At 37.0% G+C, this 25,810-nt stretch overlaps 1 protein-coding gene across 2 annotated transcripts in view; it reads left to right on the plus strand.

The window, feature by feature from the left end:
* Positions 1–25,810, plus strand: part of Brip1 (BRCA1 interacting helicase 1) — a 188,184-nt gene that overhangs the window by 63,305 nt on the left and 99,069 nt on the right. For both annotated transcript variants that reach the window (XM_063250881.1, XM_063250882.1), the window contains 6 exons: positions 6,324–6,523; positions 9,320–9,452; positions 20,433–20,587; positions 22,776–22,938; positions 23,037–23,177; positions 24,150–24,311. In XM_063250881.1, coding sequence (XP_063106951.1) covers positions 6,324–6,523; positions 9,320–9,452; positions 20,433–20,587; positions 22,776–22,938; positions 23,037–23,177; positions 24,150–24,311 — 954 coding nt within the window. The remainder of the gene's footprint in view (positions 1–6,323; positions 6,524–9,319; positions 9,453–20,432; positions 20,588–22,775; positions 22,939–23,036; positions 23,178–24,149; positions 24,312–25,810) is intronic.

Here is a 25,810-nt window from a genome sequence, read left to right on the forward strand (position 1 = left end):
TCCTGGGCTTATTTTCCCAACGTCAGTGGCTGGAGGTTTTTTTTAAAATTTCTATCTCTTGTCATGTTTCTGATTTCTTTCAGACAGGTGTGTCCTGGGGGTCTCTGGCCCTCTCCATATTGCTTAGGGTCTTTTCTGAAGCTTGCTGACTGGGGTTTTGCTGCCCTCCCCAATTTGCTGTTATGTGAGGTACAGGCAAGGATGCAGGGATGGTGCAGGCTAGCCTCTAGCCTCTGAGCCAGTTGACCTGCAGTTTCCTTCAGAGACTTATGTTGTACCTTGTGGATGTCACCGAGTCATGACCTTTTTGTCCTTGGCTATTGGGTCCCAATCAGAGGTGCAGCTTAGTCTCAGTAGAGCCCACCAGTCCTCTCTGTGCTAGTGGTGGCCATCTGATGCCACCGCAGTGCTGGGCTCTGCCCAACTCCAAGATGTCCTCCAGTCAGTGACAGCAGCCATGAGACCCAATCCCCAGCACTCACTGGGAATCAACACAGCTTCTCCTCTTGACTCCATTCCAAGCCGTGCTGTGTCCTCACCCCAAGGGCTTAGGACTCAACAATTCCCGTTGTCGGTGGCCATGGCTTCAGCTCGACCTTGAATTGCCTGACTCCATGTCACTCCCAGTACAGTGTGGACTGGTCTCAGTGAACACGCAGGGCTCCAGCCCTGCACTCGCATTTTTCCTTCCTCCTTACAAGTATATTCTAGCTTGATGTGGTTTTTCCACGTCTAGATCAACATCCTGCCTCTTAGGAAAACTATGCTGCACGGCGCCTCACTTTGGCACCCAGGCACATGGTTCACTCCGTGGCTTCCTCTGGCATGGGGCCCCAGGACCCAATTTCTTTTTTTTTTTTTTGTCTTTTTCCTTTTTATTGATACCAGGGATCGAACTCACGAATGCCTGCTTGCAAGGCAGGCACTTATGCCGCTGAGCTAAATCCCCAGCCCCTACAGGACCCAATTTCTAGTACCCACTAAGAGCCAATAAAGCTCTCCCCCTTGGCACCACTTTAGACTGTGCTGCATCTTCCCATCAACGGCCCAGGACTCATCGACTCCTGTTATTGGCAGCTGCTGCTTCAGCGTGACTCCATTGTGTGCCTAGCACAGCGTGGAGTGGGTTTTAGTGAGCGTCTCGGGCTACAGCCTTCTACCTGCACTTTTCCTTCCTTTTCCTACTTTTATTTTTCCCTTTGGTTTCCTCCTGGCTTAATAAAAATGATCCTCTAATCGTCTGGCCCTCTCCATGCTGTGAAATTCTAGCATCTGAGCTGCCTTCCCCACAGAGGCTCTCCATCCAGCCCCCTATCAAGTCGCCATTTTCTCTTGATGTTTTTTTTCTTAGGTAAGCTCTTCTTTGTTTTGTTGTTGAGACAGTCTTGCTATGTACTTCAGGCTGGCTTTGAACTCACTGTGTATTTCAGGCTGGTCTCAAACTCATGGTGATCTTCCTGCCGCAGCCTCCCGAGTGCTGAGTTACAACCACCATACCCAACTAAGCTCATTTTCTTGTGGGAGTTAAGAGAACCATAAGCAGTCAGCTAATTTGGAAAAAAGAACCTTATCTCAATATTCCCTCAAAATTACTTCAGTTGGCCTAATGTGCATCATGTATCCATTTATTTATGAACCTGCCCCAGTCACTGTCACTGTAAGAGATGAAGTGTTTTATGTGACTGACAAGCCTAGGTTCTAAGCCTTAATTCTGTTGTGATAGTAGTGGTGTGCCTTGATTTACAAATTAGTAGTTCTTCTGGCATCACGTAGGAGTTGGGGAGAAGCAAAGCTCAAAATGAAAGGTTGCAAGACATACTAAGAGAAAACATATGTAGAATATATATGTAGACATATATGTAGGATATATATGTACACATATGTAGAAAATAGGTGTGTGTTTATACACATTATATTAGTGTTTTGGGAGTCATTTTGATTCTTGCATTATTTTACTTTTAAAGTCTTGGTACTCTTTTATATTGGAAACTTCTTTATGGGATTTCCTACTGTTCTCTGTAACCAGTGGTACCTTGATCTATGCTCATTTAATACACATTTTTTTCACAGATAGGTTTGTAGAATGTTTTGAGAGTTAAAAATGACTAACTCTGGAGTTTCAAAAATGGTGGCTTGCTAGGGGATTGGGCGGAGCGTCTCTGTGGAGAAATCATATTAGATGCTAGAATATGACAACATGGAAAGGGCCAGACGAATGGATAATGATTCTTATTAACCAAGACAGTGCGGCTAAGGATTTAAGGTCGTGCTGAGACTGCGGCTGCTGATAACGGGAGTCTGCAAATCCCAGACCTTTACTGTGGCACACTGACCAGTGGATCCAAGAGGAAAAGCTGTATTGGCTTTTGGCGACTGCTGCAAATTGAGACCCAGGACCCCGCGAAGCAGCCAGGGCCACCTGGCTGTACCAGAGGAGATTGTAAGAAGCTCCGGAGCTCCAAAGCCAGACTGTGCAGTTTTCTGACCGTTCCACACTGTATCGGGAACGCAGTGAAATCAAGCGGCGCAGTGTGCAGTAGACCCAAGAGGAAGAACTGCATTGAGTCCTGGTGAATACTGGGGACTGGGTCCCGCGGCTTCTGTGGCTGGCTGGAAGACATCTTGGAATTGGGCAAAGCCCGCCACCATGGTGGCATCAGTAACACGGAGAGTCTGGTGGAGGACATCTTGGAGTTGGGCAGAGCCCTGCGGCTCGGTGATATCAGACTGTCGCCCGTGGTATAGAGAGGTCTGGTGGAGGACATCTTGAAACTGGGCAGGGCCTGGCACCATGACGGCATCAGTGACACAGAGAGAAGTATTGGAAGACATCTTGGAATTGGGCAGATCCAGTGCCATGATGACATTAGATAGTCACTCCTGGCACAGAGAGGTCTGGTAGAAGATAGATGGGATTTGGGCAGAGCCCTGTGCCATTGTGACATAAGTCAGCTGCTTCTGGCACAGAGAAAACTGGCAGGATCTGCTGGGGCTGAACCAAGCCTCTGGTTGGGACCCAATAAGCAGATACAAAATAGTCTCAACTCTGTGACATCCACAAAGTACAGCCTAACTTGCGGATTGACTGGCACAGAGGCTGGAGGCTAGCCTGCACCATCCCTGCATCCCTGCCTACCCTAGATAACAGCAAATTGGGGAGGGCAGCAAAAACTCAAGTCGGCACACTTCTGAAAGGCCCTAAACAATACGGAGAGGGCCAGAGACTCCCTGAGCACTTCAGTCTGAAACAAACTAGAAACATGACAAGAGATAGAAATAAAAAAAAATCTCCAGCTGCCTAACATGAGAAAATAAGCCTAGGAGAAGTAAACACAGAAGAGAACAAGCACAGTAACCATCCAATACTGGACACAGCATCAGCCAAAATAAAAAAATTCCTCCATGACCTCATAGATGAATTTTTTTTTTTTTGTCTTTTTCCTTTTTATCGGTACCAGGGATTGAACTCGCGACTGCCTGCTTGCAAGGCAGGCACTTACGCTGCTGAGCTAAAGCTCCAGCCCCTACCTCATAGATGAATTTAAAGCTGTACTCCTGATCCAAGTGAGGCAAGATATGAAGAGATTAATTAAAGAAATGATAAGCCCCACCCAAGAGAATACAGATGGAAGAACGAAGGAAGTCAGAAAAGAAAGAGAAACTTCTGAAGAAGAATTTAAACATAACTTAGAATACATAAAACAGATCCAAAGAGATTACCAGGAAACTAAAAACTCTATTGAACACTGGCAAAATGCCTTGACAGAAACTAAAGTTAGCCTTTTGAAACTTGAAGAGAGATTTATGATATATGATTGTGAAAGAAAAGACCTCTTAAAAATAACGAGGAACCAGAAAGAAAGAATTCAAAGGCTAGAAGATGACAAAAGGATAGATAACTTAAGAATAAAGCATGTGGGGCTGGGGATTTAGCTCAGCGGCATAAGCGCCTGCCTTGAAAGCAGGCAGTCATGAGTTCGATCCCTGGTGCTGATAAAAAGGAAAAAGACAAAAAAAAAAAAAAAAAAAAAAAAAAAAAAAGAATAAAGCATGTGAATGAGGAAGCAGGAGCAATCAAAAATGAAATACAAAGAATATTCACAGGTATATTAAAGGAAAATTTCCCATTTGTAACAAAAAGAAATGATACCCAGATAAAAGAGGCATAAAGAACAACAGCTACCTACAACCAAAACAGATCTACACCTAGACATATAATAATCAAGATTCCAGAAATCCACCAAAAGAATAGAATATTAAAAGCAGCCAGGGAAAAGAAGCAGATTACCTACAATAGGAAAATTATCAAAATAACAACAGACTTATCAATACAAACTCTTAAATTGAGAAGGGAATGGCGAGAAATATTCCAAGTCCTAAAAGAAAATAATTTGCAACCAACACTCATATACCCATCAAAACTCTCTCTCAAAATTAATGGAGAAATAAAATGCTTCCAAGACAAGGAGGAACTGTGGGATTTCGTGGCCATCAACCCAACCCTAGAGAGAGTGCTGAAGGACATTCCAGAGAGAGAGAGAGAGGAAGGGATACCAGGATTCCAGCAACAGTGGCAGAGAGGCCTCAATGAATGGGGCAGACAGTGGAATGAGGGAGTAAGGTGGACAAATTATAGGAGTAAAGTGGAGTAGCAGACATGAGGCAGACAGTAAGCTATAATCTTTAGTATATATAGCTTTGATACAATATAAAAAAGGCAGAGGTCATTGTTAATAGTGTATCAGGATTTAAGTAGACACAGTAGTCTTATCGGCTTGTTTAGTTTGAATTTAATTTATTCTGGCCTATCCACTCATATCAGATTTGAGGGCACAGACATCTGACCCAAAAATAGCAGGTTATACCATGGTAACTATCCTTAATTTCCTATTAACTGAAGCTGAAACCCTGTATTACTTACATTGTCTTAGGATGACTGATTTTATTTGAATCTGATTCTTTAGACCACGGTTTTGCCTTGGCTGATTTTATTTGAATTTGGTATGCTTGATAGTATCAACCCTAAAAGTAGAGGCAACTACTCTGAAGATGACAAGATGTAGAAGATATCCATACTGGTATTGATTATTAACAGCTCTCAAGTCCTACAATGTTTTCAAAGTTGTGTTTTTATAAAAATAGCTATTTAATACTATGCTTAATTATATTAATCCCAATGATGTGGCCAAGTCTATTGAAATTAACAAGAGAAAGCATAGTAACTACGGTAGATCACCTAATATTGTAATCTTATGTGTCTTTTTCATTGCATGTTTTTCTAGGAATTTGTTTTGTTGTCTTGTTATGATTTGTTTTTCCCTATAATACAGAGAGGTTATATTATACAGGTAGAGACTCACACATGAGAAGATTTTTAAAAAACTATTTACAGGCAAAGATTATATACTACAAGATGTAATGAACAGATTATGAACAGATACTCTGAAGAAGAAGAGACACTGAGAAACCCAATGCTAATTCTGTGGCATTATGGTATAAAATCTAGCAATACTATTACTCACTGATCCGAGTGATATTAGTCTAGTCTCTTACGTTCAATTACAACATATTTAAAGATAAGGACAGCTACTACAAACAGAATGAGAGACACTGTGGTAGTTATTCTCTTCCCCAATATCAGATCTTGAAGACCTAAAAAGCCTTTATCATCCTGTAATGATTTGATTAGTTCTATAATATGCAGTATGTATTTAATGTGTGTGAGGATGGGGACAACTATTTGGAAGAAACTAGAGACAATTAGATAATCAGTGATATTTCTTTAAATTGTTTTTTTTGAACTGTTTTGTTCTGTTTTGATGTGTTTAATCTTACCCTATTTAAGATAAAAAACAATTGTGTAGGACTGATAACCATATTACTAAGTTTTTGTTAGATCATTGAGCAGAATTGTTGGCAGTGTCACTATTTGAATGTCATTTTACATACTTTAATTTTCTAACCTGAACAGCTATTTCTAAGATGACAATATGTAACTTATCAACTGGTGATTTCTTACTGTTTATTTTTCTGTAATTCTGTATTATTTCTACCCTTTTTTATCTCCATGTATTTTTTTGTTTCTTTCTCTTTAAGTAAAAAAAAAAATGGCTAACTCTGCATTGTAAAACTGATACTCGGTTGGCCTTCGTGTGCCTCTATAGCTTTTTTTAAGGCGTAGATTCAGTTGCTTATACAATTACTTGCTTATGTAATTGTACTACTTGCATATTGGTCTAAAAGTGTGAATTTTTAAATTTCTTGGCTACTGCTGTTAAATTCATTTGCCAGATGTTTTACAGGCAAATTCTTTTATCTTACAGATGGATATAAATCTGAAAGAACAGGTTGTCATTTTAGATGAAGCTCATAACATTGAAGACTGTGCTCGGGAGTCAGCAAGTTATAGTGTGACCGAAGTTCAGCTTCGATTTGCTAGAGACGAACTGGATAGTATGGTCAGCAATAATATAAGGAAGAGAGACCATGAACCCCTACGAGCTGTGTGCTGTAGCCTTATTAAGTAAGAATATTTGTCTATTAATGTATTTGTGTTGCCTTTGTATTGGGAACATGTTTTATTATGCCACACTATTAAACTGATTAACCAGGGTACTTGGGAATTGGGTTCTTTGACAGTAAAACTCTGTAAAAAAAAAAAAAAGGCAGTTCAATCTTTTGTCATGTTCAAAAGAATGTAATGAACATAATTGATTTTTAAAAATTAATAATTGGAGTCTTATTCCTAATTAAGGAATATAATTTTTAACAGCCCTACAGAAAGGGTATGAACAAAATAAAACAGAAACCTTAACATGGTTGGAACATATTTTAAAATTTTAGGTGATGGCTTTATTTGTTGCTTTATTCTCCAATTTGAGTAGGATTCTGGTTTGATGATTTTTAATTAACCATAATTTCAGTATTTTTAAAAAGATTTAGTATTAATTTTATTAAAATTTATATAATTTTTCTTTTATTTGACTTTAAGTTGTTGATCTAGAATCTCATTATATTATTAAAAACCTGCTTTTCTACATCTCATTTTATGTATTATGTTATTTTTCTGTTTCTTTCATTGTCTGTTTTTTAGAAGTCTGACTGCTAAGCAATAATGTGGTTTGAATCTAAAATCTCTGCAAGTTCATAAAGTGAAAATCTCCTTTCTATTTGGCGCTTACTGTGTAGTTCCTATTTTCAGCAAGTTTGTCATTCAGGGCGTATTTATGTTTGTGTGAATTAATGTAGATATATTGTCTTAGTCTTTATTTTTTTGTCCAAATGATCACATATTATATACACTTTTTTTAAATCAAAAAATACTTTTTTCCCTGTGTTTTGAAGATCATTTCATATCAAGTCCTCAGAAGCTTTCTTAGTTTTAAAAAAGTTTTTAAAAAAAACCTAGAGCTGAAGTTTAGGTCATTGCGGGAGGCCTTATTTAGTATTTGTGAGGCCCTCAGTTTATCTCCAGGGCTGCAAAAAAGAAGGAAAAAAAAAATAGTTGCCTAGAATTCCATTGAATAGCTATATAATAATCTGTTTAAGGAGGTTTTCTCTGCTGTCACACCAGATAACATGAAGTCTGCCAGAAGATTCTCCTGGCTCGCAAGCTGTTCAGCTGCCTCAGAAATCACTGAGTGTCCTCTAATTCAATTCAGTTCAGATATTATCTACCTGGAGATAGTATCAGATCCCACAGGTTAAGGGCTGTATGCCAAGACAGCTCCTGTCTTTAGAAGCCAGTCACAAGCCACAGTTGTGCTTCTGATTGACCAGCTATTAACCATGGTTTCCATAGCCCTTTCTTTATTTGCTTGAGCTCACAGAACTCAGGAAAATGCTTAGCTTTACTACTCTTTTAAGGATGTTTTAAAAGATAGAAAGATGCACAGGAGGAGATGAGTGGAGCGTTCATACCTTCTTCTGCAGCATCACTCTCTAGGAACTTCCATGTGTAGTTAGCTGTCTGAAGCTTTCAAACACTGTCCTTTGGAACACTTCATTTCATATGAAAGTTTGATTGACTCATATCTCAACATCTGCCCTACTGGGAAGTTAAGAAATTGGACTGAAAGACCTTCTTCTCTAGTTTCACCTTGGTCTTTCTCGTGAATAGTTTTTGTCCTGTAGTCCATTCTGACTAGGAAGCTAGTAGTATCCTCCTTTAAACACTTAACACATACAGTCTCATTAAAAACTCTATTTAGAACCTTCCTTTGCACTTTGATTAGAATTTATAATTCTTACCCTGGCTCCCAGTGAATTGAATACTGTTTATCATTCTAACACTGTTTATACCATTTATACCACTGTTCATTGTGATAATGCACAGGAGGAGTGTGATAATGCACATTGGCTTATTTTTGTTTTTGTTTTTTTGAGGTAGGATTCAGCTTTGTAGTGCAGACTGACCTTGAACTCACCAAGTAGTTCAGAGTGGTCTTGAACTTGTGAGAATCTACCTGCCTCAGCTTCTCAAATGCTGGGAATAAGGCATGTGCCTCCATATATAGCTCACATCGACTTTCTTTTAGGCTCTCAACTACAATTTGTTAACCATCTCAAAATCTTCTTACTACCTATTTCTTCTGTTTGGCATATGCTTTTTTCTCCTCTGATGCTCCCATGATTGAATACTTTTTATATTCACTTGTTAGAATGAGTATCATTTGAGGGAGAGTATTGTAGATATTCAAATTAAAGTAATACTCAGGTTATATTTATTTTTAATATATATCTTGTTTATATATGTATCTTGATATTTTCTTGTTTGTTCCTGTTTTTGTCTTTAGTAGACTGTAATTTCTATAAGAATAAGGACTTTGTCTTAGGTACTGCTACAATTCTGTTGCTTCTGTTGCTCAGAATAGTAGTATAAAATAAGTGTATAAACAGTTATTGAATGTACAGATACAAATATGTATATGTATTAGTGAATTCAGATAATTGTGTTAATATGTAGCACATTTATTTATTGGTTCTTTACATTTCCTTTTATGTGCATTTGGGATAAACACCTAATGTCTGCCTCTTAGTTGGAGAGACATTGGTAAAGCAAAACATTCTGAATCCACCAAATAGTTGGAAACTATATGTATGTTTCTTTTGAATAAAAGCTTATTTTTTAGCTGTATAAATGTTTATTTTACAGTGCAAAACATGCATCTTTTCTCAAAGATATCTTAATTATCCACATTTATGTCCTAAGAGCTTTAATTGATAGAGATCAGTGTCACAATAATGACATCTCTTGTTTTGCTGAAATAGTGTACCTAAGTATGTTACTGTTTGACAGGGTTGCTTTATTTTATCCTAGTTGGTTAGAAGCAAACACTGAACATCTTGTAGAAAGGGATTATGAGTCATCTTGTAAAATATGGACTGGAAATGAAATGCTCTTAAATTTATACAAAATGGGCATCACTGCTGCTACATTTCCCATTTTGCAGGTAAGATTTTTTTTTCCTAACTGTAAAATTCATCTAGTGACTTAGATGTGTTTAGTGATGAATAAATTTGTAAGTCCAGTGAATAATCCAGAATATTTTCAAACATTAGCAATTAAATTTTTAGGTTAGTATCTAAATTTGGTCATCTTTAAGTGATGGTATCAAATATTAGGTGAAAATAGCAATATAGTTTGAAGGAAATAATACTTTAATGGGAAGTATTAACTGGGTGTGATGCTACACACCTATAATCCTGGCACTCCAGAGGCTGAGGCAGGAGGATCACCAAGTTTTTTTTTTTTTTTTTTTTTAACTTTATAAAGCAGAAAACTGGCAGAAATAGTACATACTTTCAAAGAAAAGAAATAAACAGTAATAAATCACTAGTTGATGTATATATATTGTCCCCCTACAAATAGTTGTTCAAGATACAAAATTGGAGCATATAAATGGGAAGTCAACCAGGGAGACTGCAAACAGTTCTGTTCAACTATCCAACAAAAACTAAGTAATATGGTTATCAATTCTATACACTTAGACATGTACACATTTATCCATATCTTCATTTATGTTGAGACCTAACAAACTTATTAGATTAAAATCCTTCTGAACAAAGATTAATAATATTGCTGGATTTCACATCATAACACTCTGGAATTAGCACCGGGTACTGCAGTGCCCCTTTCTTTCCTTCAAAGTATTTGTTCATTTCATCATGTGTCATCAGATCAGTTCTCATAAACTGTTTATAGGTTTTACGCAAGCATGAATCTTAATATGTATTTCTATCCTTTTTATGTTAGAGGGAGAAACAGAACAAAGCAGGACAGAACTAAACATATTCCTATAGACACTTAAAACTAAAAAGACATGTAAAACTGCTGTATATTTGAGTTCTACCATTGTCACTGTGCTGTTTCTTGTTGTCATCAACCAAATTGGCTATATCATTAGATAAAGTATAATTGAACATATCAATCAGTACATAACAGAATTAACAGAAATACAACTTTGTAGATATTGTAGAACTACAAAAACAGGTAGTAATCAAATCAGAATGGGTATCGTGGTGAATCATTGTCGTTTGCAGTATAGTTGTCTATACTCCTCAACTTAATACTAGCAACCTAACAGTTTTGAATAAAATCTGTCAATAATAAGCAGTATTCAAACAAGTCAGATTTAACTAAGATCAGTCATGATACAACAGTATAAGTCACACAGGGATCCTGATTGAGTTAATAGGAAATTAAAGATGACCACTGTGTTATGTCCTGATATCTTCGGGGCAGCTGTCTGTGCCTTCAGATCCAGTGCTTGTATAAAAACTGGGATGGAACAAGTTCCAACCAACCAGAGTGGTGTGAGTAGTAAGGGTTTTAATTCCTACAGTATTAGCTATATCTTCTGCTGTTTTTTAAAAGACTATTCCTCCCCTTTACTCTCCCAGAATGAACTATATATTTTTGGGTCTCCCCATCACTAATGGTTTTATACCTGGGGGGAGGGGCAACCTGCTATTTACCTAAGTGTTTTCGAACTTTCTCATTCCTGGGCTAGATTTCTAGTTATATTTCTTCATTTGTTAAAGACTGTCTGTTTAACCTATCCATAATTACTGGCTCAGTTACCCCTATTACTCTCTGATTCCCGATCACATCGAGTTTCATATTTGAGTTCCATATTTTCTCATATTTGATTTTGGTCTATATAATCTTCTTGAGGCTAATTACATTTCCTATAAAGAGCCTCTCAGTGGACCCTACCTCTTGATCCACTCTGCCCGCAATTCTCTCTTTTTTTCCCTTAAGTTAGTGTATTTAGGCCATCTATATAAGAAATTATATCCAACCTTCTTTGCCTCATTTCTGTTGTACTCTTTTTCTGTCATTAGTTGTCTGTTTGTCTTTGTCATTTCGCTTTCTGCTCCATTCATTGTGGCCTCTCTGCCATTGTTTCTGGAATCCTGGTACTTTTCTCTCTCTCACAATGTCCTACAGTATTCTCTGAGAGTTAGATTGGTGGTTGCAAATTCCCCCAATTCCTCTTTATCTTGGAAGCACCTTGTTTCTCCATTAATTTCTAGGGACAGTTGTGCAGGATATATTAATCTTGGCTGGAAGTTATTGTCTTTCAAGGCTTGGATTATTTTGCCCCATGCTCTTCGAGATTTGATGGTTTGTGCCGAGAGGTCTGCTGTAATTGTGATGGGTGTTCCCTTGTAAGTGATCTGTTTCTTGTCTCTGACAGCTTTTAATATTCTGTTCTTATATTGGATTTCTGGAATCTTGATTATCATATGCCTGGGTGTAGTTCTGTTTTGATTGTAGGTGGCTGCAGTTTGTATGCCTCATACATCTGAGCATCCTTTCCTTTTCCTATGTGTGGGAAGTTTTCCTTGATTATTTCTGTGAATAGCCTTTGCAGTTCCTTTGTTTGTACCCCTGCTTCTTCTTTCACATTCTTTATTCTTAAGTTACAGATCCTCTTGTCATCTTCTAGCCTTTGTATTGTTACTGCTTGTTTCCTTGTTATTTTTAAGAAGTTTTTCCTTTCATGTTCCTACATTACAAATCTGTCCTCCAGTTCAGATAATCTATCCTTAGTTTCTTTTAAGCTGTTATGCCTGCTTTCAGTAGAGTTTTTGGTTTCCTGGTAATCTCTTTGAACTTGCTTCATGTATTCTATGTTTTCTCTATCTTCTCCATCAAACAACCCCCCCCCCCTTTTTTAATCAGTACCAGGGATCTAACTCACGACTGCCTGCTTACAAGGAAGGCACTTACACCGCTGAGCTAAATTCCCAGCCCTCTCCCCATTTTTTTTGTCCTTCCATTCCACCATCTGTTTTTTCTTGGGAGGTGCTTAGCATTTCTTTAACTATTCTACTTTTATCTTGCTTTACTTCGTTAAATACTTCACTTTTGAACTTGTCTATGAGGTCCCAAAGATACCACTTTATGTCTATTGGTGCCATGCCTGATATTGCATGTTTTATGTCCTCATTCTCCTTTGCATTTGCCTTTCCTGGATCAGTGTTCTCAGGATTGGGGTCTGAGGACCCTTTCTTGTTGCCTTCTCTTCTCATATTTTTTGTTCCTTCCATGTGGGCTTATATAGGAGGCCCCGTTTCTTTCTTTGTCGGTTTCAGTTTGTCTGAAGCGTGCTGACTAGGTGGTTCCGCCCACTGCATTGTACTAGGAGGTACAGACCTGGGCAGCCTGTGTTGGGCCTGCCCCTCCAGGTCAACCTGCTGAAGGCTTCACTGCATTAGGATGCACTGCCAGGTGCAGGGACCTGATTTGGGCTAGCATATTGGGCCTCAGTCCGTGGCATCACCTGGGTCCAGCGCTCCCCACCAATCCCTCTTTAGAAGGGAATATGTGACTCAAGTCACTGCAGCGTCCTGTTCTGGCCAGTCTGCCGGGTCCCAGAATGTCCTCTGTTGGAGCCTCTTTGTGGAAGGGTCTCCGTTCCTCTCACTCACCGCAGGTCGATGCAGGGTTCCCCGCCAGCTGTGCTCTCAATTTGGTTCACTGATTCCCACTCTCAGAGCATTCACATCTCTGCTAAGTTGAAACTAGCAGGCTGTCTGGTTGTGCCAATTCAGGCATGGCATTGGCAGGGTATTCAAGCCGCAGGTTCCAGTGGTGGCACTGAGACTTTAGCTGTTCCAATCATAGCACTGGGATTGCATTTCCAATTCGTTTCTCTCAGCTTAGTTCGTTCCTGGGTCAGCAGGGTATATCTCCCTCTGCTTCAGACTCCCCACACTGCACCATTCCTGGAATTTAAGTTGGGTATCTCATAGAGCCTCTGTAGCTGCTGTTATCTATCTGCCATCTTCTCTCGATCTCAAGGAGGATCGCCAAGTTTAAGGCAAGCCAGAACTTTATAGTGAGTTTCAGGCTCGCCTAAATTACACAACAAGATCCGTTTCAAAAAACAAACAAAACTCACTAACAACAAAAAAGAAAAAAAAATAGTGCTTTGTTGAAAGTTAAAAGGAATCAATTTTTTTTAAGATGTAATTTTTTTGTTATTTATAAGAGTTAAAATTTTTGGAAATAAAAGGAGAAAAAGTTCATATTTTATTTAACTTAGAAATTAAAAACATAGAGTTCATGGGTAAAGATCATGAATGAATTTCAGGGACTATGAATCTTACTAAACTGCATACAAAATTCACCGGGGATCAAACTCATGATTTCATGCTTGCCAGACAGGCACTTGTGCCACTGAGCTATATCCCTGACCGAAACAGTAATTTTACTATTTACTGAAACATGAATTTACCCTATTATTGACAGTAGTATTAGTAGAGTACATTTGTTACACTGATAAATAAATATTGATACATTAAAGTCCATAATTGACTTTAGAATTCAGCGTTTGTGTTGTATGACTCAACTCAGATTTGCCTAGCAGTCTACCATGACAGTATTATATAAGATACATTTTTTTTGTCCTAGAAAATCTTCTGTTTTGTACCTGTTCATCCCTGTATTACATCATCTCTTATTCCTGCCAAATTCTTACCATTGACTCCACAGGATTGTCTTTTCCAGAATGCCATGTAATTGGAATTGTGCAATATATAATCTTTCTAGATTGGTTCCTTTCACTATGTGCTTGAGATTCCTCTGTGTCTTTTTTGTGATGCAAGGGGTCAAACCCAACATCTTGCACATCCTCTAAGACTCTTGATGGCTTTGATAGCTCATTTCTTTTTATTGCTGAAAATATTCTATCATCTTGATCTACCAAAGTTTGATTATCACTCACCTACTGAAAGACATACTGGCGGTTCCCAGTTTTGGCCAATTATAAATGAACTTGAAATAAACTTTTGTGCTTATGTTTTGGTGTGGACATATTTTCTACTCATTTTCATAGGAGCATAGTTATTGATTGCATGGTAAAATAATATTTAACTTTGCAAGAATTTGCTAAACTGTCTTCTAAAATGGCTATACTAACTGCGTTTTCACTAGTAGTAAACAAGATCTCCTTTTCATAAGCATTTGCTGTTGTCAGTGTTTTGCATTTTAACCATTCTAATAGGTGTGTGGTGCTATCTTGGTGTTTAAATTTACAGTTTCCTAAAGATATATGATGTCGAGTACATTTTCATGTACTTATTTGCCCACTGTGTATTCTCTTTGGTGAGGTATCTGTTCAGGTCTTTTGCTTGCTTTTCACCTGGGTTGTTTTTACTGTTTAATTTTAGGTATCTTTTGTGTATTTGGAATACAATTAAGTGTTTGGAAATGTTTTCTCTGTCTCTGTGATTTGTCTTTTCTTTCTATCAGCAGTATCTTATACAAAGCAGAGATTTTTCATTGTTTTTCCTTTTTAGTTTGTTATGTTTAAGTGCTGCAGACTGAACTGAGTCTTGCATATGCCAGGAAAGCACTCTACCATTGAACCATATACACCACAACCCCACATTTTTAAGTTTTTGAAAGTTCATTGTGTCAATTTCTTTCATGGACCAGGCTTTAGGAGTTATGTAAAAGCCCATCACCAAACCTTCTGTCATCTAAATTGTCTCCTACCTTATTTCCTAAAAGAATTTACTAGAGATTGAGTTCAGGGAACACTGAGCTATACACCCCCCATCTCATCTTTTCACAATTTTATTTTGAGAGACAAGGTCTTGCTAAGATGTTCAGGCTGGTCTCTAACTTGCTGTCTTCCTTCCCCAACCTTCTGAGTAGTTGGGTTTACAGACATATGCCACTATACCCAGCTAGACATATTATAGTTTTGCTATTTACATTTAGATCTGTCATCCAGTTTGATTTTTTTTTTTTATTCAAAGATGTAAGGTCTGGTGTCTGGAATCATATTTTTGCAAGTAGATGTGGAATGCTTTGGGTACAATTTGTTGAAAAGTCTCCTCCACTAGAATGTCTTTGCTCCTTGATTTGTGATCACTTGACTATATTTGTATGGGTATCTTTCTTAAGTCTCTATTTTGCTCTTCTGTTCAGTTTTTCCTTCATAAATACCATATTGTCTTGATTATTTTGACTTTAGAATAAGACAGTGTCAGTTCTCTCACTGTTCTTTATTATTGTTATCACTATTCTGGAGTTTTATCTCTTCATTTAAACTTTAGAATCATTTTTTTGATGTCCTCTAACTTGATAGGGTTTTGTTTGGGATTGAATGCAATGTTTAGATCAAATTTGGAAGAAATTATATCTTAACAATAGTAAGTTTTCCTATCCAGGATTGTGGAATATCTACATTTATTTAGATTTTCTTGGATTTCTTTCATCAGTATTTTGCAGTTTTCCCCATGTAGATTGTTTTGTACATATGACAATTACAATATATTTTAATCAGACTATACTTACAACCTTTGCATTCGTAAAATGCAATGTGATAATTTTTCTATGGAGTTTTTCTATGTTGTAACACCTTTTTGTAATATTTTTACATAAAAATTTTACATTTTGAAAGTTAGGCATATCTATAGTAAATAGATAAGTTAGTATATTCATAGAATAGAATACTGTGCTACAGTGGCCCCCAAGTTTTTGGCACCAGGGATCAGTTTCATGGAAGGCAGTTTTTCCTGGATTGTTGGAGGGTGGTTTCAGGATGATTCAAGCACATTATATTTATTGTGCACTTTATTTTTATTATTACATTGTAAGATATAATGAAATAATTATACAACTCACTATAATGCAGAATCAGTGGGAGCCCTGAGCTTGTTTTCTTGTAATTAGATCATCCATGGGGGCTGATGGGAAACAATGACAATTAAAGTGTATGTTGCTTATGTCCAGTCTACTCTTTAATCTTGTTTTGGCTGTTGTCATTGTAAAGAACCTTGTTTCACAAAAATAGGATGTTGGAAATGGAAGCAGGCTTTCCAGTGCACTTGTGGTCATCTCATGATATTCTGCTTTGCCTTTAACCGAAAACACATGGATATTTGAAGTTGTCTCAAAAATACTGTTAAGCCCACCATTATTTGTGATCAAGCATTTGATTCTCTTCTTGCACAAAGTCAGTTCACCTGGCTTGTTCACAAGTGAGTTACAGATCCATTCTTTTCCAATTTGGGGATCTTTTGTGGTTTGGAAGTAATGCTCAAACTCTTTTGAAAGCTGAGATGGGTGAGCACATACCAGCTAGTTGAAAGAAACTCTGGCTCAGTCTCTTTCAAAATTTCTGCCACTGTTTGAAGCGTGTCAAAAAATTCCAGCATTCGCTCATCACCCCCATAATTCCAGGTTGGCTTTGAATAAAACCTCTTTACTCTTGACTTGAACAGAGTTCCCTAAATATAGTTCTTTTTCTGCCCTGAGATAACACATTAAGTTTAATGAGCAAGTTGAATATGTCACAAGAATAAGCAAGTTTTATGACTCATCCTGTCACTAAAATGTGCTGCTGGTGGTGACTGTTTTTCTAAAAGGAATTTCTGAAGTAGCTCTTGTAACTCAGAAACTCTGATCAGTGGTCAGCCCATAGAAAGTCATCTCTTGCTCTCTGTTTATAAGAGGAGAGCTGTGTGATCTGCATCCATCTCCTTTAGAGCTTTGTGGACAGGTGTGAGTTAGGGACCCATACTTTAAGACAGTTATTACTTCTAATCACACTACAAAATGATATTAAGTTCAGATGACATTTTTCTTTATGGATGACACAGTACAAATTTAGAAGCAACCTCTTTGATTTGAGTAGTGAAACCAGAAAGCTGTCCATTCATGGCAGTCATTCTGTCCGTGTTTGTATTGACAAAAAATGATCAATTCAGTGCTCCTAATATGTAATCAAAGTCTTGTTTCACAGCAACAGTGTTGGTAATTGACATAAAAGTGCATGTCAAATAGTGTCCTCCACATTTCCTGAAAAATTTGTCACACAAAAACAGCATTGTTGCCTTGTTGTCAGTATTGACAGACTCATCCACCTAGATGCGGTACCACAGTGACTCACTAATCTTTTCTAACAGTGTGCCTCAGTATCCGCTGCTGTTCATCACTTTGTCTAGTTACGGCGCTAGAGGAAAAAGAAACTGCAGCTTCTCCCAAAAGTTCACGGCAAACATCTATAGCAGTGGGCAGAATCCACTCTTTATGAGTAGTAAAGGGCATCTTAGCTTTAGCAGTGTGGTTATCCACTAAGAATGATGCTCTCAGTACAGGCACATTTGATGAAGCAGTGACCTTCAATAATTGCTGTGATCTTCATGTTCACATTTTCCTTTTCTTTTGAAAAACTCCAAAGGCTGGCTGGCTGGCTGGCTGGCTTGCTTTCTTTCTTTCTTTCTTTCTTTCTTTCTTTCTTTCTTTCTTTCTTTCTTTCTTTCTTTCTTTCTTTCTTTCTTTCTTTCTTTCTTTCTTTCTTTCTTTCTTTCTTTCTTTCTTTCTTTCTTTCTTTCTTTCTTTCTTTCTTTCTTTCTTTCTTTCTTTCTTTCTTTCTTTCTTTCTTTCTTTCTTTCTTTCTTTCTTTCTTTCTTTCTTTCTTTCTTTCTTTCTTTCTTTCTTTCTTTCTTTCTTTCTTTCTTTCTTCTTTCTTTCTTTCTTTCTTTCTTTCTTTCTTTCTTTCTTTCTTTCTTTCTTTCTTTCTTTCTTTCTTTCTTCTTTCTTTCTTTCTTTCTTTCTTTCTTTCTTTCTTTCTTTCTTTCTTTCTTTCTTTCTTTCTTTCTTTCTTTCTTTCTTTCTTTCTTTCTTTCGACAGCATCTCACTATGTAGTCCAAGTTGGCCTTACACTCACTATCTAGCTCAGGCTGGCCTTGAAGCAGTCCTCCTGATACAAACTCCTGAGTGCTGCGATCACAGATGTGTGCCACCACGCCCAGCCCAAAGGCTTTTCTTTTAATGCAAGGTGCTTGGTCTCCTTGTGGTAAAGCAGATTTGAAGGTTTCATGGCTTAATTGGATGATTGGTCACCTCATATTATACAAAGCAGGCTTTAAGAATATGAATCATTTGTTGCAATGAATGTGTAGTTGAAGTAAGACTCTTGGCACTTTCTTTTAAGTGTAGTTTTGGTTGGCAGCCTTAGAATCTTTTGCTGTCTCATCATTGGGGCTTTCCCTCTTTTTGAAGAAGCTCTCCAGTGTTGTTTGATTTTCCTCATTTAGGTCAGGGTTAGTTTGTGGGCACACCAAAACTGTGACTGGGACAAGTGTGCAGTACAGGAAAGAGGTCCAATAACAAGTGGTAAATAATAGGCAGGCTACATGCTGGCTAAATTACGGGTTAGGTTCTGACTTATAAAAGCCTGCCACAAGATACAGCTGTACAATTGAAGTACATTAACTCACTTTCCACTTATGCCTCCCACCAGATGCAGCTCAGTTGTCACTAGGCACTCACCGAAAGGGTTCCCATAAGAGTCTGCAAGCAACAGACTTAGTATGGGCTCTGTGTAGTCAAACCCTTCTGCTAATATTAATCTGTATTTGTGGCCATCCCTAGCACTAACATCACCCCTCAGCTTCACCTCAGATCTTGAGGCATTCAGTTTTGATAAGGAGCACACAACTAGAGCCATTGCTTGTGCAATTCACAGTAGGATTCATGCTCCTGTGAGAATCTAATACCACTGCTGCTGTGACAGGAGATGGAGCCCAGGCTATAATGTGAGTGATGGGGAGCCGCTTGTAAAGACTGAGAAAGATTTGCTTGCTCACTCACAGCTGCCCTGCTGCTGTGTGACTTGGTTCCTAACAGACCATGGACTGGTTTTCCCAGAGCCTGGCAATCCCTGGAATAAAAGCAGTTACTTTCATCAAAACCATACAGTTGAATCTTATAGATATAATATTGAAAGAAACTAAACACAAAAACTACAAGCTCTGATTTTATTTTTATGGAGTTTAAGAACAGAAAAAGCTAAGTGTAGTCATACAAAATGAAATGCTGGTTACTGCTATGCAAGGGTTGGGAGCAGTTGGAGGTGAAAAGGGGCACAGAGGAGTCGCTGAGATTCTAGGAATCTTTTGTATCCTGATTTGGTATTACCAGGGTGTGTGTGCTTAGTGAGCTGAACATTTAAGATTAGTGCATCCTCCTTTATATATGACACATCAATAAAAATGTACAAATGATATGTTAGGACTGGGGATGTAACTTAGCTGCACAGTGCCTGCCTGGCAAGCACAAGCTCATGAGTTTGATCCCTGGTACCAAAAAAACAAAACTACTGTTATGTTAGAGAAAGAAACTTTGAAAAAACAAGGTACAAAGACGAAAAGACTCATAAACTCAAAGACAGTAATTGTGAACATGTTGATTTATGTGTACTCATGTCATTTCATTTATATATATGTATATATTCATTTATTTTAAATAATTAGGGCAACATATCAATTCTTTTAAACCCCTCAGAGAAACATTTTACTATCTATGTCTTTGCTTGTTCATTGGACAAAATACTTGGCACCCACATCATAAGGAGAGAGCTATTTTGGTTTCCATTTCAGTCTAGTCAGCAAGCTCCCAGGCAGGATGGCTTGGCAGAGAGGTATTGCAGAGGAGAGCTACATGGAGGATAGGCAGCAGAGAGAAGGAGAAAGGAGGACTGGGAGGGAGATTAATTAACCCAGGCCACAACCCCTCCTCTTCCCACCACATCCCGCCTCCTTCCACACCTCAACTATAAACGCCCGTAATCCAGTCACTTTCCAAAAGCCCAGCTTGTGAGCACGTGAATATTGGAAAAGGCATCTTGACATAAACCGTAACCACCTGTTTGGTTCATTATTCTCTGAGGGGCACTCCATAGGGCCCTAATTGCCTGAAGAAGTAATGAACCTTCTAAATAGCTAATTTATGATTAAAGTATCTTCTGTTCTGAAGAAAATTTAGCTAGTATGGGAATCCAAAATATATCATGAGCACTGTGTATTGACAAATTATACTTAGAGTTCAGTGCATGTTTGAGGAAGTTTTTCCTTAATCCCATATCCCCTCACCTGTCACGTTTAATGTGGTAATTTCTTACAGGGACATTTTTCTTCAGTTCTTCAAAAAGAAGAAAAAGTCTCACCAATTTATGGTAAAGAGGAGACAGTAGAAGTGCCCATTATTAGTGCTTCAACTCAAATAATGCTCAAAGGACTTTTTATGGTACTTGACTATCTTTTTAGGCAAAATAGCAGGTAAGTGAAGATACCTGTGGTTTTTTTTTTTTTCTTAAAAATACCTCATTTGGATGCTAGCATGTTTAATGCACACTAATTTTAAGCTGGGCGTGGTGGCATACTCCTGTAATCCCAGCACTTTATGTGTACCCATGTCATTTCATATATTTATATATATGAGGCTGAAGGAGGCCAATCGTTACAAGTTTGGGACCAGCCTGGACCACAAAGGGAGCCAAAGGCCAGCCTGAACCACCTAGTGAGACCCTGTCTGAACAAAACAAAACAAAACCCACTAATTCTGGGTGAGTAGGAGTATTATCGATATTACAATGTATTTGCTTTTACTTATCGGGAGACTTAGCTCAATTGCAGTTAGTCTTTTTTATACTGAAAATGGGTATTGAAATGAATAAATACGGTTAATTCATTAAATTTTTGGTCTTTCAGTACTAAACACTTAGTATTTTAGCTATTACATGAATGGATATATACCAGTATCAGAAGTCACTATTCTCTGTCAAGTTAAAGTTCTACCTATTTCTGGGAATTAAAAAATTTTTTTCTTCATTGCAACAAAATATACATAAAATTTGCCATTTTAACCTTTTTTAAGTATATCCAGCAGTTCGGCACCATAAGGTATATTGACAATGTACAATCATCAGCATTATTCATTTCTAGACATTTTTCATCATTCCAGACAGGAATTCTGTACCCACTTTCTTTCTCTACACTCCCTGAATTTATCAGTAACCACCATGCTACAAGAATGAACCACACATGATTCATTCTTAAAAATTTGCACTTTCTAAGTATGTTATGTAAGAGTAGTCCTATGATATTTGTCTTTTTGTATTTCCATTAGCAATGCATGAGGGGCTGATTTCTCCATATCTTTACTGAGGCTTATTGTTTTGTGATTTTTTTATAATTACTCCTAATGAGTGTCAAGTGATATATAGTCATTATATGTTTTTGATTTTTATCTTCCTTCCTGATGACTACAGATATTAAGAATCTTTTTATGTGCTTGTTGGCCAATTATATATCTTTTTGGAAGAACTGTCTTTTAGTAGTTTTACATATGATCTGATTACAAATTCTGTATAAGATACATGCTTTACAGATATTTGCTTGTATTCTGTGGGTTACTTTTTTTACTTTTTGATGATATTCTTTAATACAAAAAAATTTTTAGTATTGAAATCTAATTTATATTTCTTATGTTGCATGTACTCTTAGTTCATATGCTTATGTCATGATGAGTTGTTTTTTCCTTCTAGAATTTTATTGTTTTTTACTGATGAAAATTTTTTTATAAAATTCTCTTCATAGTTTTTGAAGCCCTGACTTGTACTTTGAGATCTGATCTCCCTCAATATGAAGTTAACAGTAAAGTATTATGGGAACATAGCTGAAAATATCACATTTTGTTTTGCTTAAGCTTATACATTTTATAGACTTACTGAAAGAAGTTATAAATTGAAACAGACTGTATATTTTCTGTTTTGTTTTGAGTAGGTGTCTCACTCTGAGTTCAGGCTGAGTTGAACTCACTGTATAGCCCAGGTTGACCTTGAACTCATCATGGTGATCCTTTTGCCTCAGCCTCCTGAATTACAGGCGTGCAACAACCCCACAGGTTTATCTTCTGGTTCAATATTTTCACTGAAAGAAGATAAAGGCTGAGACCTAGATTTTAAAGGGATTTCATTAAAAGTCATAATTAGTTGCTAATGCTTTTTAAACTTTGAGCAGAAATTATCTATTTTCTTATATGATTAAAAGTGCAATTTACCTTTTACTTTCTTTCACTATAATATTGTTTACTAATTTGTAACTAATTATGTAGTGTGGCGTAAAGAGCTGTGATCTGGAAATTAGTTGACTTAATTTTAATCTGGTTCTACTGTGATTTATGTAATATTTGAGAATGGGAGTGGGAAGTGGCTGATGAAGATTAGATGGCTTGATAATTTCTAGTGTTTCCTGTAGAAAATGGTTTGTTCTGTGATTTGATGGCTTGATTTTATATCAAAATTACTGAATTTAATTAGTGATGGGAAGAATGTTAACCCTTAGTGGGAAGGTGCCCAGCATTCTTTGAGTTTTAACGTGATCAGTTTTTATATTGTATGTACTTGGGTCATTACATGTTTTATATAATGTTTTGCCATTTAATTAGCATTTTCTTTGCATTTAGATTTGCAGACGATTATAAAATTGCTATTCAACAGACTTATTCATGGACACATCACACTGATATGTCAGATAAAAGTGAGTTCTTTGTTCTACCAAAAAATAAACGTTCACGACAGAAAATTGCAGTTCATGTGCTAAACTTTTGGTGCTTAAATCCAGCTGTGGTAAGCTTATCATGTTGTCTTCTTGATCAATACCAACAGTTAAATGAAAGTGTTGACTCTTTATAAGATGATTTTATATATCTAATGTTTCCTTTTAGGCATTTTCAGATATTAATGGCAGAGTTCGGACAATTGTTTTGACATCTGGTACATTATCACCAATGAATTCCTTTTCTTCAGAGCTTGGTGTTACATTTACTATTCAACTAGAAGCTAATCATGTCATTAATAATTCACAGGTTAGTTTTTATTTTTTTAAGGCTCCCAGGCTTTTTAACCTCCATTTATTAATTCCACATAAACACATTAGAAGGTACCTGAAATACCAACAAACCAACCTTCATTTAAGTATGTTTTAATTTTTCTATGCAATTAAAAAATAAGAAAAATTTGAGTTCTTTACCATAGTTTTTTTTTGTGTGTGTGCCTTTTTGAGACAGGATCTCACTATGCATTCAAAATGGCATGCGCCTCTACGCCCAGTTTTTACCATAGTTTTTATTGTATAATTGTGTTCCTTTTTTTCTTTTCTTTTTTTTTAATCATCGGTACCAGGGATCAAACTCATGACCACACACTTGCAAGGCAGGCGCTTATGCCGCTAAGCTAAATCCTCAGCCCCGTGTTCCTTTTTTCTACTAGACTATGATGTATCCTTACTCTTCTTTTATATCTCCATCTTTCCTCGATATTAGATTAATTTTGAGCTTTTAGTAAATGTTCAGCACATGTTTGAATATCTAAAGTAAACTAGTATTTTTATGACTCCTATAACTTTAGTTTTAAACTTTTTTTATATTATCTGTAAATGTTAATTTTCTTAGAAATGTTTGAATTGCCATTTTTCTTCTTTTTTGGGGGAGAGTCTTTTGAGACAGGGTTTCACTGTGCAGTTCAGGTTGACCTTAAACGCAACAATTTTCCTGCCTCACCTCCTGAGCGCTAGGATGATAGGCATGCACCACCATTCCTGGCTTGAATTGCCATTTTTCATTATACCTTCTGTTTCTTTTTAATGAAGTAATTTAAAGTGGTTAGCTGTGTGCTTAATATCACTTGTGTGTAGAACTCAATTCTAGTTCTCCAACAATTAAAAAAGAAATTTCCGTGAAATTTGTTGCTGGGCTTACTTTTATGTAAATTTAAGTATTCGTATTAATTTTTCTGTCTTGTTGAGGCATAACTCTAATACTAACATATTCATATTATAGGTTTGGGTTGGTACCATTGGTTCAGGCCCTAAGGGTCGGAATCTGTGTGCTACCTTTCAGCATATTGAAACATTTGAGTTCCAGGATGAAGTGGGAGCACTTCTATTATCTGTGTGCCAGACTGTGGGCCAAGGAATTTTGTGTTTTTTACCATCTTACAAGGTAAGAGAATATTCGTGGGTTTTTTGCTTTTAAATTATTACAAAGAAGAACCCTTCTCCACTGTTGGTGAGAGAGTAGGGAACCACTATGGAAATCAGTATGGAGATTCCTCAAGAAACTGAAACTATAAGTTCCACTTAACCCAGCTTTTTCCTTTCATGGTATCCTCCTGAAAGAATTAAAAGCATCATACCATAGCAATATACACACACTCATGTTTATGGTGGCACAGTTTGTAATAGCTGAATGTTGGAAAGAGCTCAAATGCCTGTTAACCAATGAATGGATAAAGATGTGGATTTTTATACAACGGAATACTACTGTGCCATAAAGAAGGATAAATTTTAGACCTTTCTAGTTAAATGGATACATCTTAAGACTAAACTCTTCAGTGAAATAAATCAGACATGCCTTTAAATATTGTATGGTTTCTCTGGTATGAGAAACCAGAAGTGTCAGTAAAGATCAGAATGTGTAATAGATATTGGGAAATGGGAAGAAAATGTTCAAATGAGAAGGGGAACAAAGGCAGGGTGGGAGGCATAAAGAAGAAAAAGAAAAAAAATGAAAACAGGTTTGTAAATAATAAGGATAAAGGGGCTGTAGAGAGAGGAGAGAAAAGGGGAAAAAAGAAGCAAGATTTACCATGTACAGGTACTAATTACCTGTGATGAATGTTATCATTATGTATATCTAAAATGTACCAATAGAGCTTGGCATGGTGAGATATGCCTATAATCCTAGCACAGCCTCACAGAGGCTGAGGCAGAAGGATCGTTGCAAGTTTGAGACCTGCCTGGGCGACAAAGCAAGCCCAAGACCAGTTTGACTGCATAGTGAGACCCTGTCTCAAAAAGCCAAAAAAATAAAAAATAAAAAAAGACCAATTAAAAATGATCACATAGAATTGACTGATAAACTTTGTAGAATGAGAAACAACAAGGTAATAGCAAACATCATATATTATTTTACTTACATATTCAGGAAGATACTGCCTTTTTTTTTTTTTTTTACTGAGGATCAAACTTACAACCTTGTACTTGCCAGGCAGGTGCTTGTGCCACTGAGCTAAATCCCCATCCCAAGATACTGCCTTCTTGTTCTTTCTCTGTTTTACTTAAAATTCCAAAAGGATATGTGAGAGGACTGCTTTTGTATATGATTTTTATTCTTAGAGGCAACTTGGTATTTTTATAGTTGAAGGAAAGAGAAATCATCTTTTTCATTCTCATAAATCATACTTTTGAATGTTTTCAGTAAAGGGAATCTAGCTAATCCCAAGGTTCTCTGTTGACTGTTATTTTATTCATGTGTCTGGCCAGAAGAGAAAGATTTTTATCTTGTTTTTGGAGTCATTCAGATTTTTAATAATTTTGTTTTAGTGATGGTTCAACATATGCAAATCAATAAATGTAATCCACCATATCAGTAGAGCCAAAAATAACCACATGGTCATGTCTTTTTTTTTTTTTGTCTTTTTCATTTTTATCGGTACCGGG

The sequence above is a fragment of the Cavia porcellus genome, unplaced genomic scaffold (genome assembly GCF_034190915.1).
Source record: "Cavia porcellus strain 051 isolate PalLab524CR breed Dunkin Hartley unplaced genomic scaffold, mCavPor4.1 scaffold_6, whole genome shotgun sequence".
Taxonomy (NCBI): Eukaryota; Metazoa; Chordata; class Mammalia; order Rodentia; family Caviidae; genus Cavia; species Cavia porcellus.